The sequence below is a fragment of the Phalacrocorax aristotelis genome, chromosome Z (assembly GCF_949628215.1).
Source record: "Phalacrocorax aristotelis chromosome Z, bGulAri2.1, whole genome shotgun sequence".
NCBI lineage: Eukaryota > Metazoa > Chordata > Aves > Suliformes > Phalacrocoracidae > Phalacrocorax > Phalacrocorax aristotelis.
This window is the reverse complement of record NC_134311.1, coordinates 27,010,719-27,024,813: the sequence shown is the minus strand read 5'-3', so window position 1 is coordinate 27,024,813 and position 14,095 is coordinate 27,010,719. Positions and strand designations below refer to the sequence as shown.

Below are 14,095 nucleotides of genomic sequence, written 5' to 3'. Positions count from 1 at the left end.
CCCACCAAGGGCACTTTGACTCTGGGGCTGGTTTGGATAGTCATGCAATCAAGCTGAACGCCAGCAGGTCACAAACAAACAAGCAGAAGGGGAAGACTAAGTCTGGAAGAGGGGACTTGGAATGGTAAAGGAAGGGAATTTATGTAGAGCTCAGGTTTGTGCAGTAGGAAGAGGGGCTTCAGCCAGTGTAGCAGAATGAACTCAATGTGCTCATATAATGTGAAATCCTATTTCTGTTTGCAAGGAGGAGTAGAAACAGTGAAGTGAGAGGCTAGTAAGAGCCTTAATTTGCAGCACTGCTTAGCTGGAAGACTTCAGCTGATTAGGACTGAGCTTTTTGGACAGTAGTGTGCATGCACATGACAAAAGGCTTTAACGTCCTCTATTCTTGGAATTCACATGTGTACCCGCAATGGTTTACAGATCTCTACTGGGCTTACAGAGATCACAGTGGGGTTGGTGTGCAAAACTTCCAGAAGCTTCTCAAACCTCTTGGGAAATTTAACTTTCCATTTTGCATTAATTATAAATCGGTCAGCAGGTTCTGGAGGTTTGGCCCCATTTCAGTTTTTTTGGATTTATACAAGAGTTTGAAATGCTGTTCTGTGGGCTGGTGATTTCATTTTTGTGTTTTATCTGTCACAAACAGATGTTCTTCTGTGTAAGGTTCCCTAATGAAATGTTTGTTTGTGAATTTACTTTTCAACACCAAGTGTGTTTAACAATATAATGACATGTTCTGAACATGACATATTTGTTGCCTGGGTAGGTTTGTGTTTAGTTATATTTAATCGTGAATGGTGCAGAACTTGAAAACTGGCATCATTGAGAGTGACTCATATCTGTTATTGGTTGATGAGTGTTTTTGGATAAGCTGGGGAGATTACTACACCCACAGGGCTATGGTGGTCTTTCTTTGAAGCTGAAATATTGCTGTGTCTGAAAAATTAGGGAAGAGGTAATATTGACATTTCTCTGTCTTCAGTGAGTTCCCCATCCTGCTTGTGTGTAAGAAGGCAAAAAACCCTAAAGATAAGCTTAAGTTAAAGAACAATCTAATGCCCCTGGAGCTAGGGTTGCTTTGAAGGGTGAATGAGCACAAATTTGGAAACAGAATCCTGACAGGGTGCAGTGGAAAATACAAAATTGTGTATTGTGGCATACTGGTGTGTGTAGTCTGTGAGAAGGGCTGCCATTGAGCTGTGACAGGAGCTAGTCCAGTGGGGTCCCTTACTGTTAATGACTCTGGTAAAAGAGTGTTGCTTCTGTCCCTGTTTGGGGATCACGCATTGCAGGGTAGCAAATACCAGATGCCCTGTTCTGAGGAGGCAACTTTGTCTTAAGAATTGTTTCTAGTTAGAAAGGTTAAAGGTGAAGATAGATCAGAAATACCAGCAGGGCATCATCTTTTCCAAGATGATAAGATGAGGAATTTGTAGGAGTTCATGAATTATAAGAGATTGTTTCTTCTGTCTGTTGGATTTTGTCACAAGTTCCTCAATGACAACTTAATTTTCCCTGTATATGAGTTTGGGGGTAGCATTTTAATCCTTTCATCTACATGAATGTTTAAAAAACCCTGTAGGAGCTTTATGATGGGGGATACATAGTGTATTTGAAGGGGTGAATAGCTTCTTTTTGTTATCTATTCTGTGTCACAATTCAGAGTGAGGTATTCTCTGAGCATTCTATCCTTAATCCAGCGTCACAACACTGAATAGACCCATGGCTTGTGGACATGCATCTCAGATTTTAATTGGAGAGTCATGAGCATAAGGATTTCCAGTAGATGTTGTCTGACATAGAGAAGACACACATTAGTAACGATTAGTAATGATGCAGGAGGGAGGCATCTTTCTGCAGATATTTGGGGTGGATAGTAGTAATGAAGCTTAACTCAAGACTTTCTATATGGTGTGTTGTCATTCGAATGTAAGTTTTCAGACTAGACTTTTTGGAGTGCAGATGTCATGCCTGGGCTGTACAAGCCTTTTTGAGAGTTTGTTGTCCAAAAAAATGGAATTAAATCACTTGGGAGTGACCCCAAGTCCCTGGGAGAGATCACATTTGTCTAAAAGTACAGCTTGTCAGAACTTACTCAGCTTGGAAAGGATGAACAGTTCAGCCACTTGAATTTTATTGCCCTGATTACTTACTTATTGTGCTCTTTCTGTCATGGTTTTAGCAAATATTCACCAAGCAACTGCTGTTGTACGATATTGTTTTTCTTGTGATTTCCACAACTGGGTTTGGAGAATCAGGACTCACATCCCATTATGCCTTTAAAATCCATTGCACAATTCTGAGTGCACCAGAGCTTTTTATTTCAATGCTGAAAGTTACAGACCTTAAGCCAATATATTAATGCATTTTTCCATACATAGAATTGCTGGTTGAGTTGCTACCAGTTGCGTTGCATCTTTTCCACATAACTTCTCAAAAAGCATTGCCTTCCCTAGCCCAGGAAACCAGGAAAAAAAGGAAGCCTAGGAAAACTACCCAGGGGTTCCCTTCTAAGGCCAAAGTATGACATGCCTGTGAGATAAATCTTGCCATGCTTTGTTCTTATTTTACCACCACATTTCATCACATCCCAGAGCTTTCCTGCTTACCGTAGGCCATCTTAACAGTCAGACTTTTGTAATCCTGGTGAATCTGTGAAAATGATGAGCTCTTGGCAGATATCTCTGCTTTTCTCAGGGGTCCTTGAGCAAATGATTATCCAGGCCACTTACAGTGACAGTGAGTGTGTGTGACCATGTGCTGGAACTGCTGTGGGGAAGGTGACCTGCCCTGGCATGTAACAAAATGATTTGACTATCTAGGGCTGACACAGGCTAAAGAAGACCAGGTTAGCTCATTGCTGCGACTGTTGTCTGCCCTGTTCACTGAGGTGATTTAGAAATCTCTGATCTGGTCTGTAGGTTATGAGTTCAGAGATACTCCATGGCTTTCTTGCCTGACAAAATTTCCAGATAATTTTTCTGAGACACATTTATTTCGATCCATTCCAGGTGACAGTGTGGGTAGATGCCTGTTACAAAGCTACTGCGATCCAATTTGAGCTAACATCTTTCTGACTTCATATTTTGATGGACTGCAGTTAATTTTTGGCAATTTAACTTTTTTTTTTTAATGTAGTCAGAAGGGGAAGGAAAATTGCAAAGGCCTGTTGTATAGCAGGTGAGTCTTGGGGTTGGCAAGGGAAATAAGTATCATTTCTTCTGCTTTTGGATGCATTGAAACTGGCACAGAAGTCCACAGGTTAAAATGTTCCATACTTTGAGATCACTAGCTTACCCTATCTGTGAGATTCATTTGATTCAGTTGAACTTAGGAAGTCACTTAAAATTCCTGAGGGGTACTTGTTAGCAATCCCTTTCAGAAACAAAACTGAAAGAGAGAAAAAACCAACAACAAAACAAAAAAACCCAAAAACCAACCAAACAAAAACCCAAACCAAAACCCCAGATACTTTTTAACAATAAACAGCCTGCCTTTCAGTGGTGCCAAACGCCCATCAGTTCCCTGATTGCATTGGCAGTAGGTGGTTTTCATGTGTCTGAAAATCAGAGTATTTTAGATTTGCCACAAAGGCAGCTTGGTATGTTGGCTAAAGTGGGACTGCTGGTCATATACTAATGTAGACAGCCAAAGAAGTTAGGGGAGGTCCTGCCTGGCAGTGAAGCCAGCTGGGTCATTCCAAGAACATGTCCTCAGGGGGTTCACACAGCACAGCTGGTAGCTTGTAAATTCCCACCCTACCTTAGGTTACACCAATTTTTATATGTGGCTGAGCTCACAATTGCTATGAAGGTCACAGCTTTAGGCCTGTGTTTCACTATGTGAAAATTTTGTCAGTTATTCTTCTTGTAAAGCTTTTGCAGTGAGAACTTCCAGCCTCTGATCCGCCTGAAACCAGCTAGGGACCATTTCAGCCGTTCTTGTTTGAGGTTTTTCTTGGCAAGTCTAACACTGACATAAACTCCCCCTTTCACTCTTGTACCTTGAAAAGGTCATTTTGCTCTGCTGTGCTCCATTTGGAAGCCAGAAGCTTCTCTGAAAGATGCTCCAAGTTAGTTTTGACATAAACACTGGTTCAAAGTTGTTCTGTTTGGAACAGCAGCCAGAGTCCTGGCCTAATTGTTCTGTTGAGTGGAAAAATGTTATATCAATACTGAGCGTTTTATACAGAACATGCTTTCCCAGCTGGCAGAACTTCAAGAAAATCCGAAGTATCTCATTGGCCTGGTTACCAGAAAGCTTGCAATGTCTGAGCTTGTTCATCACATTGCAAGGTTATATAGTTTACTCTGTGAACTTCACAGTCTTGATTTACTCATGCTTTCATGAATTGTGCAAGTAATGTACATCAATTTTACATTGATTTTACAAAGAGGGGGAAGCACTCAAGCCAATTAAAAGTTTCTTTTCCGAATTATTCCTTTCCACCAGAAAAGGTACACAAGAACTGGTGAGAGTTGTTTCAAACTTCAGTATTCTGCATTTGTAAGACATGCTACTTTTACCAATCCTCCAAACCGCTGTCAGGTTTAGTCGTAAGCTATGCATGGCCTGTGGTAGAGAGGAGAAGTCAAAAAAAAAAAAATCAGTGTAGGCAGGAGGGGACCTGTGAAACTTTTTCCTTCATCTCACAGCACTCCAAAGAGCATCTGTGGTTGAGTGAAAGAAAACTGGAGGCCAAATCCCATGTCATTGATACCAAGTTTGTTTAGTTTCATTGATTACGTTTTCGGAAGATAAAAAGTACTCCTAAATGTTGCCCGCGAAGCTGTGGAGATAGGTTGGACTTCGACTTTGTTACTAACTTACAGCTTACAGTGGCAGACATACTGATGTCTTAATCGTTTCTACTTTTTTTTTATATATATATAATTTCTACAGTTTGGAAAGCCAAATTGTTCCTTTCTAGGGGAATTTTCATGTAAAGTTGTTCAAACGTAAAAAAAAACAAAGAAAGGTTTGCTAGCCTTGGTACTTTAGTTTTGCTTCCACTAAATTAAGATTATCCAGTGGAAAAGAAGGAAGAGGAGGTGGACTAAAGCAACTCCTATTTTAGTAGGAGTTTTTCTTTAAAAACCAAACAAGCAAAACATTAACTGCAGGTGTTGAATTTTAAACATACAGCCAGTCTCAGCCCAAGAAATCCTAGTTTCAGATTTTTTGCTATGCAACTCTGTATTCTTTTAATACAATTTTGAGATGGCTTTAAGTGTGTTGTAAAATAAATAATTATGCAAAAGAAAGAAACCCTTACTACGAGTATGCTGATTAGACAGTCCTGTAAATTGGAAAGTGGGCATACTGTAAGAGAAATCTGGATTGCTAGTAAATCTTTTTCATTTGGTTAATTGTTCCCAAGTCTGATCTTGACTTGAGTTTAGGAGCTAGGTGGCAATACTAATCCAAAACAACCTGGATATTGCAAACTGAAGAAATGCTGAGTAGGAGGCAGGTAGCAGTTTTAAGTGTAATGTGGTGAAAGTCCATGTTTTTGCTTTGAACTTTGGTTTAGGACTGTAGAAACCTGAAAATTATGGAAAAGGATAGTCCCGAGTGCTGTTTGATGAGGTAAAAATGTATATGATGAAGGTTTGATTAGTGAGGGCTTACAAAATCTGTTACAAAAATGGAATTAAAAAATAATTTTAATCCTTCTCTAGTAACATGCAAATATGCAACACCAGCTCATTTCTAGCACAGAGCAAAGATTTTGTGCACAAGGGTGACCTTCATGAAAGCTTGAGGCATTCCTGCAGCATGAGGAGGAAACCCAGTGAGGACTTAAGTGGAGGGCTCTCAGGGACAAGGTGCAGCAGTGGGTTCATAGCCACACTATTAGCCCTGTAGAAAGATGGGAGCAAGTCCCAGCAAGGTCATGGAGGTGTTCCCCTGTGAACTGCAAGCTGACCTGTGAAATGGGAACGATCTATTCCACCACTGGTCTTGCTCCACATTCAGCACATAGTGTGGCGTTTATTACTCCTGCTGTCAGTGGAAACGTAAAAGCCTATAAATCAGTGTAAATTACGCAGACAAAGGGCTATGTACTAATGCCATCTTTACCAAGTAAATGAGTTACACTTCTTCCAGCAATGATGTAAGCAGTGTTCCTCTCATTCAGCATTATCTACCGTCCTCACTGCTTCAGAAGTGCCTGATAAATTATTGGAAGTCCCCTGGTTTTATAGCTCCTAGCTGGATAAGGGTTGGCATGGGTATTCCCATATGAAGATCAGATAACAACCAAAACCTTCACAGCATCTTTTTGTTCAGTTCTGGAAAGATAAACTGCAGGAATCTGGCACTGGGTGTGCTAGGGTGAGTTTGCTGTCAGCAGACCAAAGACTAGATTCTTCACTGCCTATACCTCTGCCAGCATCTGTGTGCATGGTTTGAGGCAAACATTGTCATCTAAATGCCCTGGATGATTGTGCTAGAGAAGAGGTGCTCCCTCTGATTTTCATGCTGGCTTTTGAGAACAAAAACCATACATAAAACCAAGGCCATGGGAAACGTGCAGCTCATGGGCAACCTAGAATAGTTTCCATTTCCTTTTGTTTCAGTGACTTGTTGTACTCTTTGTCTCTTGTCCTCTGGGTGAGTCCCTTGGATAACCTGTCTCTTCTAGCCGCTACTTTCTCACAAAAGTGATCCAGGACTGGGAAGTTGCTTCCTTTTTCTCTCTTTACAAAAGCTTGCAGCAGGGGCCACAGGGAGCATCTCATCTGGTGCAACAGTCCTGAAAGTGACTTAGGCTCCTCTGAAGGCTGCAGATGGTGGGTTAAATGTCCTGTTGGTATCCTCAGCCCCTGCCAAAATTAGACTTCTCCTGCCTGTGTGTGTAGGCTGGTGTTTCCAGGGCTCCTCATGGCAGATGGGTTCAGGTTTCCAGGCTCTGAGAAGGCCAGTCCCAACTTTCTGCCTTGAAGGCAGATGGGGCATGGGCACCAGACGTCTAAGGAGCTGTCACACTGGAGCGAGGAATCCCACTTTCTTCTCAGCATTTGGCCTGCTGGACCATTACCATAACAAAGAAGGATTATTGACTTTCATAGTCATGATGCCTTTGATTTGAGGCTGGCTTTGATTTGGGGCAGTAGTGTTTGCTGGCCCAGAGAAGCAATGGCCTCCTCCAGGTGAACTGCAAGGAAAGAAACACACTTTTGAGAAAGAGGAGGAAGAGGGAAAGAATTGGCTGAAGAGGCTGAATGGAAGCTGTAATGGATGCAGTTAGTTGCTGGGAAGGGCCCAAAAGCAGCCCAGGATTCCTTAAGACAATTAAAAGCAAATTGTCCGGCTGAGCGATCCCAGAGCAAGGAAGATGCTCCCCCAGACTATAATTCAAGGGACTGAATGGCCCTCAAAAACTGAGAGCAGAGAGAAAAAAAACCAGAAGATGAGGCAAATGATGGAACAGATGTGAGCGCTTTTGTTGGGAAGACTTGGAGGCTAGCGGGATGGCGATAGGCTAATTTGAAGCGCATAATGCCAGGTTCCTTTCATATGCAGAATAGCACTTTGATCCAGTATGGATGAAAGTGCTGAAAAGTGGAGAGGATGACAGGGGGTCTTTTGTCTTTGACAAAAAAGGCATCTGCTGGGCTCTAACCCCCTTTTCCCCACCCCTTCAGCCTAGCAGGCCACTCCAACAATGCTAGCAAAGGGGACAAGTGTCTCCTGACAGCTGAAGAAATCTCCAGGAGGAGAATGAGGCTTGCAGCAATATGTATACCAGAGAGCTTAATCGATTTTTTCCACAGTACAAAAAGGGAGAGGGTTGGGGGGAAGACAGAGAGATCACAGTGGAAATGGGAGGTGGGAGGAAAAAAAATCCCTTTCTAATAAACTTGTTACTTTTGTTCTCAGAATACATCTTTTCAAGAGATGCTTTGATGCTAGTATGAATATACTTAACGGAGCAGAGTAGGGTAGAGTTGCTGGAGGCGGGGCAGGCAGAGGTTTGAAGTAAGGAAGAATAGTTTTGCAAGGACGATGTATGTGGAGTGATTTCTGAGGGTTCCAACACATGAAAGATTTTGGAATCAGTAAAACACAGTGCAATGCAAGAGATACCTGGAAGATAGATGCATGCTTTCTGTACTACTTGTTGGAGGAGCTCAGCTCAGCACAAATTCTTGGTTTTGATTTCTAAGCAAAATTGAAAATTTCTGTTCAACCTTTCCTTCTTTTCTATTGTCTTCTTAACTCCTTGGACTTACTAGAAATTGAAGGACTACAGAATTGAATGGAGAACTAGGAAGGCAAGGAGTATTTGTGCTAAGCAAATATAGCAGTTGCAGATCAACTGTTGACCTGGTCCCTGCTTCTCATGCTCTGTTGATTTTCTTCAGCTTTTCACATCTGTTAAACAAGACTAGGATCTAGTCTGCAGAGTTTGATGGCTGTGGTCTTCCTTAAGTATTGCTTTTGCACCTAGTCTAATGTTTTCTTTGAGAAATAATGACAGATAAAGGATTTAATTTTCTGAGATGGGTCTTGCTCAGAGGTTGATAACTCTTTAAGAACAGTAGGTTCAGGAATCTTCCTTCTCTTGAGATCCTGACAGTGTTTATCCATTACTATTTACCAAAGATAACCTTCTCACCAGGTTACAGCTTTAAGCAACACCTAGCAATGCAAACAGCTCTTCACCCCCACATCCCTTTTCTTTCTGCCAGGGAGTTACACTTCCCCCAAGAAGGTACGAGTGATACAGAAATGGAGAGAAGCTATCACATTCCTTTGAGAGGCTCTACACACACTGATGCCAAATCATAATCCTGTGTAGTTGTTCAGTAGGTGTCCCATGATCCCCCTCCAGCAGATGCCACCATTCTGTTCAACCTAGCTGATGTGGAGAGTATTTTTGGCAACATCTCCTTCCCTCAAGCTGTGCAAAGCCGGATGATACGAGCTACTGTAACTCATTAGGGAGGGCTCATTGTCAAGGACATTGATGCTTTTTTGATTTTTGCCCATTTGTCGTATCTTGACTTTTCTTGCTTCCAGTGTTTGGGCTGTGGTTAAAAATGGTGCATAGGGACTGGGGCTGCTGCTGCTGCCATCAAAGGAGCTGAGACCACCTCTCTTCCTCACAACACCAAGGTGAAAGTCACCTCTCTGGGTGGGCTTCAGGTGGTTATTGTGTGAATTCTCTCTCAGGTGTTATGCACAGTGATAGCATGCATGTCTAAATCCAAATGGGGAAAGACGTTGCTCATAAGGAGCTCTGACATGGCAGGGAACAGCCCTCTGTAGTCCTCCATGCCAAACAGTTCATGCAGTGCCATGTAAACTCACCGGCCAGGCTGTGGGGTTCATGATAGCCTGCTGGATGCTCCCTCCCCAGGTAGTAATGGTGGGTATGGGGTGTAGGAGTCTTGGGCAGTGAGCTTGGACACTTTGTTCTTTGAGGTGAAACATGAACCACCTCATTGTGAAATGTCTTTTATGCTTCCCTAGCTGGGCAGGCAAGCCCTTCAGCTGCTGCCATCCTGAGATTTCTTTGCATGTCCAGTATCAACTCTCCCACCTCTGCAGAAAGATGTACTCTTAGCAAAGACCAGAGAGCTGGCAAATCTGCCTCACTAGGACAGTTTTGTGTCATGCCAGCCGTAAGTTTAGAAATACAAGGGGAGGAGGGGTAAATTACCTCTATTCCTGTGTAAATGTGCGCAGTAATCCTCCGTAACTGCAGGTAGTCATTGTGGTTTTAAACTGTACTCCTGAGAGAGATTTATTTAGCTGTTTGCAGTTTACTGTGTGCTAGTTTCTTATGCCAGTGGGTGGGCCTGAGGAAGGAAGATGCCTGTGTGGCTTGACCTGGCTGCTACGGTCCAGGTCCAGGTCTGTCTGGAGGAGAGGCAGAATCTGTTTCACCTGAGGCACACTGCAAAGCAGGAGGGAAGAGATGTGAGTGGAGCAGAGTGTAGCATGCAGCAACAGCAAGAGCGCAGGCCATGTGAGTACAACGGAGAGAGGAAGGTTTGCTTTGTTCTCACGTCTTGCCCAGCAGGCTGGTGTTTTCTCTGCAGAAGCCGGTTACCCTCCACTGGTTTTTGTTCAGATGAAAATCAAACAGTACAGAATACAAAACCTCATTGATGTGCTTAGTCTACATTGACGCAGGGCTACCTGACCAGCTCAGGAGACTGTCACAGGTCTTGTTCCTACTCTGTGGGCAGGGACTCTCTCTTTGGTCATTGTTTCAGAGGCTGCAGAGTCTAGAAAGGGACATATTGCTTTAATGGTAAATTGTTTAAGCGTATGCTGCTATGGTAGTCAAATAACTTAAAAAACAAGCCATTCCCATGGAAGTACTTTTGGCTGGAGCCATTGTACATATGAGATTTTCCTGGCATGACCTAGCAGCCTTGGCTGTAGAAAACCCACATTTTCAGCATGGATTTGGCTTGTCTCTCAGTGAATCTTGTCTGGTCATTAACATCCATTAGGGCTTCTCTCTGTGGGAAGTGAAGCCAGACAAATGGAAAATGATGGCTTTGGAGTGCAATAAACCCCAGCCTGCATGCAAACTTTTGTTCAGACATAAAGTGGTTTCAAACTGTTTTTTTTTTAAATTTACTTCCAAATTAAACAGAGGTCCTTTGCAAGATGGCTGATCATTAGTTTGATGTAACTTTCCTGAGCGTCTACCTGCCAGTATTCTTTTAATCAGGTGCAGTTTGTACCAACAAAGTGAATTCTTGCCCTTTTTAAAAACATGAGATAGGAGTGAATGTTGCTATTCATTAACACCCTTCCAGAACTAATGTTGAGTTATGTGCTTTATATTTGGTTAAATACACAGTGGTTTGGATCCAGATGGGCAGCTCGAGCTGTAGTGGGGACAGCGTGATTTCCAGTTTGGTGGGACCTGCACCTTTCTGTAGGAGACAGATTGTTGTGCCGGGGGAGGGCAAACTGCACCTGTTCATTCCCACATCTGCCCTGTCCTGTAATCCCAAGATTTGGTTCACGTATTCTCAGTACATTAAGAGTGTGCTTACTCATGTGAGTTTCATGATGTTGGTGAATATCTCCAGTTCTAGAGTGCTTCTAATGGTGTTAAAGAGAAATAGCCAGGACAAGTTAATTACACAGAGCCCTCATCAGGCTGCAGAGAGACAGCAGAGCTTGGGAAATAACCCTCCCAAGAATAATTTTTGAAATGTGTTTCAAGACCTCAGCAATATCTCTCAACTTACTTCCGAAAGAAAAAAATAAATAAGCCAGGAGGTAGTAGGAAGGCTTGTTACAGTTGTCTGGTTTTGATGTGCAAACCAGCGGTAGCTTGAGTAAGCACTGTGTTCAGGCAGTGTTTTACTTGGCACGTGCTGCTGCCTGCATGGGTGAGTAACCAGGTCTGTGCCCCACCGATGTTCCCACTGGCATCCCATGATCAGCCTGGGGAGTTTCTACCCCAGGTCCTTCTTTGGCTCCCTACCTTTCCAGGGTTTGGTAGCTGTCTGCTGCAGTGACTGCAGCAGTGAGGGAGAGGTACAGAGATGCTGCATTGTCTGTTTGGCTCCAGAGGCGGCTGTCAAGTGTTGCTCCAAACTGCTCTCTTGTGCCTTTTAAGCAGCGGTCATCCTCTTGGGGTGTGCATTGCCCCAGGCAGGAGGCAGATGGAGGCAGGTCTCTCTGGGTCAGGCCCTGAGGCCACCGCTCTGGGAGATCCAGAGCTGGAGGTGGGGAAGCAGCAACACCTGGAGGAGCTCTCTGCTGATCTTCTCCCTTTCTGTCAAGGGAGAGGCTCCCTGGGGGTAGGTGCTGTGGCAGCCATGCTGGCTCAGCTTGAGGCAAAGGGAATGTTTGTGCTCCCAGGTGAATGCTGAGGAGGAGGAGGAGGGAGCACAGGCAGTAGCAGCCCCCATGCCTGCAGAGGCAGTCAGCCTGGAGATAGTGCTGAGCTGCTGTGGGGCTACTGCCCTCAGACACTGCCTGAGGGAGTGTGGCTGTCTGTGTCCCCCCAGCAGCCACCATACTTTGCCAGCCTGCTCTGGAGAGCCATTGCTGCCTGAAATAAATGAGGTGTGCGGGAGGAGACACGAAGCAGGAAACAACAGCATTAATGTTCTTTCTGATGAGGAAGAAAGAGCAAACAGGGAGAAGTCATGGTTAATTTAGGTAGGTAGGTGAGTTGCTGTGCAGATAGGAGCCTGTCAGGCCATAGGGTTCTGTGGTGGTCAGACAAACTGTTGTTTAGGGGAGTAAGATTGCCCCTATTTCAGTATGCCCCTTTGTATCTTCTCTGTTAATCTTCTCATGGGCAAGCGTGGGGTGGGGTTACATGATTTGAGTCAGTTCCCTATGAGCAGGCCTGTGGGACCTGAAGTGTGAGTATCTGCAGTCCTGGAGGAGGCCTGGGTTGGCAACACGTGGACTGGCGTGCTTGGAGTGGGAACAGCTTCAGAGAGTCTTTGGCGGGCAGCTGTATGTCTGTGACCTTCTCAAGGGGCAAGACGAGAACTCACCAGGAACTCTCTTTTCCTCCCTCTCCCCCTTCCTCAGGTGGTCTTTGCTTTGAATCAGACTCTCTTGCAGCAGGAGAGCCTCCGAGCAGGCAGTTTCCAGATCCCCTATACGACAGAAGACCTTATCAAGCATTACAACTGTGGGGACCTCAGCTCCATCATCTTCAACCATGATACTTCTCAAGTGAGTCTTGCCACCACAGCCCCTGTGCTACGCACATGTCCTCATGGCGCTAACCTCTGTCACACTCACGCTCATCTCTCTGCAGGCAGGCCCTTTGCAGCTGAGGGCCAAGGGCACGTCAATGGCTCCCTAGCGTGTCAGCTTTCCTGCGCCCCCTCTCCCAGGAGTCTGCACCACCTCACCCCTGTCCTGCTGCACACAAGCAGCAAAGGCACACCTGGCTTTCCCTTTTGGGCATGTGCTGTGTTTGATTTAGAGTCAAAGCTGTATGAGTTAATCCTTTATTTTCTTAAGGGTCCTGTAGAATTATGCTGGCTTAGGTATGAGCGAACTTAATGCCAACAGAGAGCAGCAGCAGGCTCTTTTGTGCAAATAGTGACAAGAGAAATGCACTTGTGACTTGGATGCTTCTGTAATGCTGGGCAAGTTGCAAGGTTTTTAATGTCCCCTTTCAGTATGATTGTGTACTGTGGGCAAGATCCAAAGAAGAGAAATGGAGTGAAACAAAGAAAAGACAGAATTAGACTGAGTGTTAAGGAAAAGAAAACCTTCTGAGGCCTTGCAGACTTGGTTTATGGAGATGGTTTCCTAAGCAGCACAGTGGAATGCAATGCTCTGATCTTTAAACCACGAGAAAATGCCCAGCAGGAACCAATTTGGCCTGTTCGGGCTTTTAGATTAGCTAACCTCAGACTGAGGCACCAGGCTTCTCTCTTCTTGTCTGTGAGGTACTGCCTGGCAATTCGTACACATCAATGAAAACGTAGGCTTTAGCCTCACAGTGCTCAACAAGTGGGTGTTGATACCTGGGCTTTCCCTGCTGAATAACCATTTTCCTATGGCCTTTTGATATATATGTTGCAGTGTTGCAGAGCTGGAAATACTGTCATACTAACCCTTGCTTCTCCAGCACTGAGCTTTCTGCATGCATTGTTATCTTCCTGTTCTGCCCACCCTTCAGCCTGCAGGTGCAGGCAACCTGGTCGTTAACACTGCTTAGCTCTTACACAGTGCACTTCATTCATAGATTTCAAAGGGCTTCTCAAAGAAGGTCAGCACTATAAGAGTGTACAGATGCTGCATCACTATTCTGCTGAGGTGTTACAGACTGCACACAGATGGCATTGCCTTGAGGACCTAGGAGAGAACAGCTGTTGCCAAGACATGATGTGTCTGAGGGAGAAAGTGCCCTTTACTTACATGAGGGGCTCCACCACAGGGCACTGTGCCTCACAGTGGAGATGAGTAGTAGTAGCCTGCAACACTAGCAGCTTCTGTTTTTAAGCAGAACTTCTCTGTAAATTGTATTCTACCCCATGCTTGCCAGTAGATGACTGACCGTGGGCTAAGAACCCTTTGGAAACAGTCGGTAATAGTCTCTGAGTGGCTCCAGAGCTGCAGCCTTGGAAGA

The 14,095-nt window shown here is 44.3% G+C and overlaps 1 protein-coding gene across 2 annotated transcripts in view; it reads left to right on the top strand.

Annotated features, from left to right (window-relative positions):
• TRABD2A (TraB domain containing 2A) overlaps positions 1–14,095 on the top strand; it is an 84,294-nt gene that overhangs the window by 44,273 nt on the left and 25,926 nt on the right. For both annotated transcript variants that reach the window (XM_075078447.1, XM_075078446.1), the window contains exon 3: positions 12,538–12,684. In XM_075078447.1, coding sequence (XP_074934548.1) covers positions 12,538–12,684 — 147 coding nt within the window. The remainder of the gene's footprint in view (positions 1–12,537; positions 12,685–14,095) is intronic.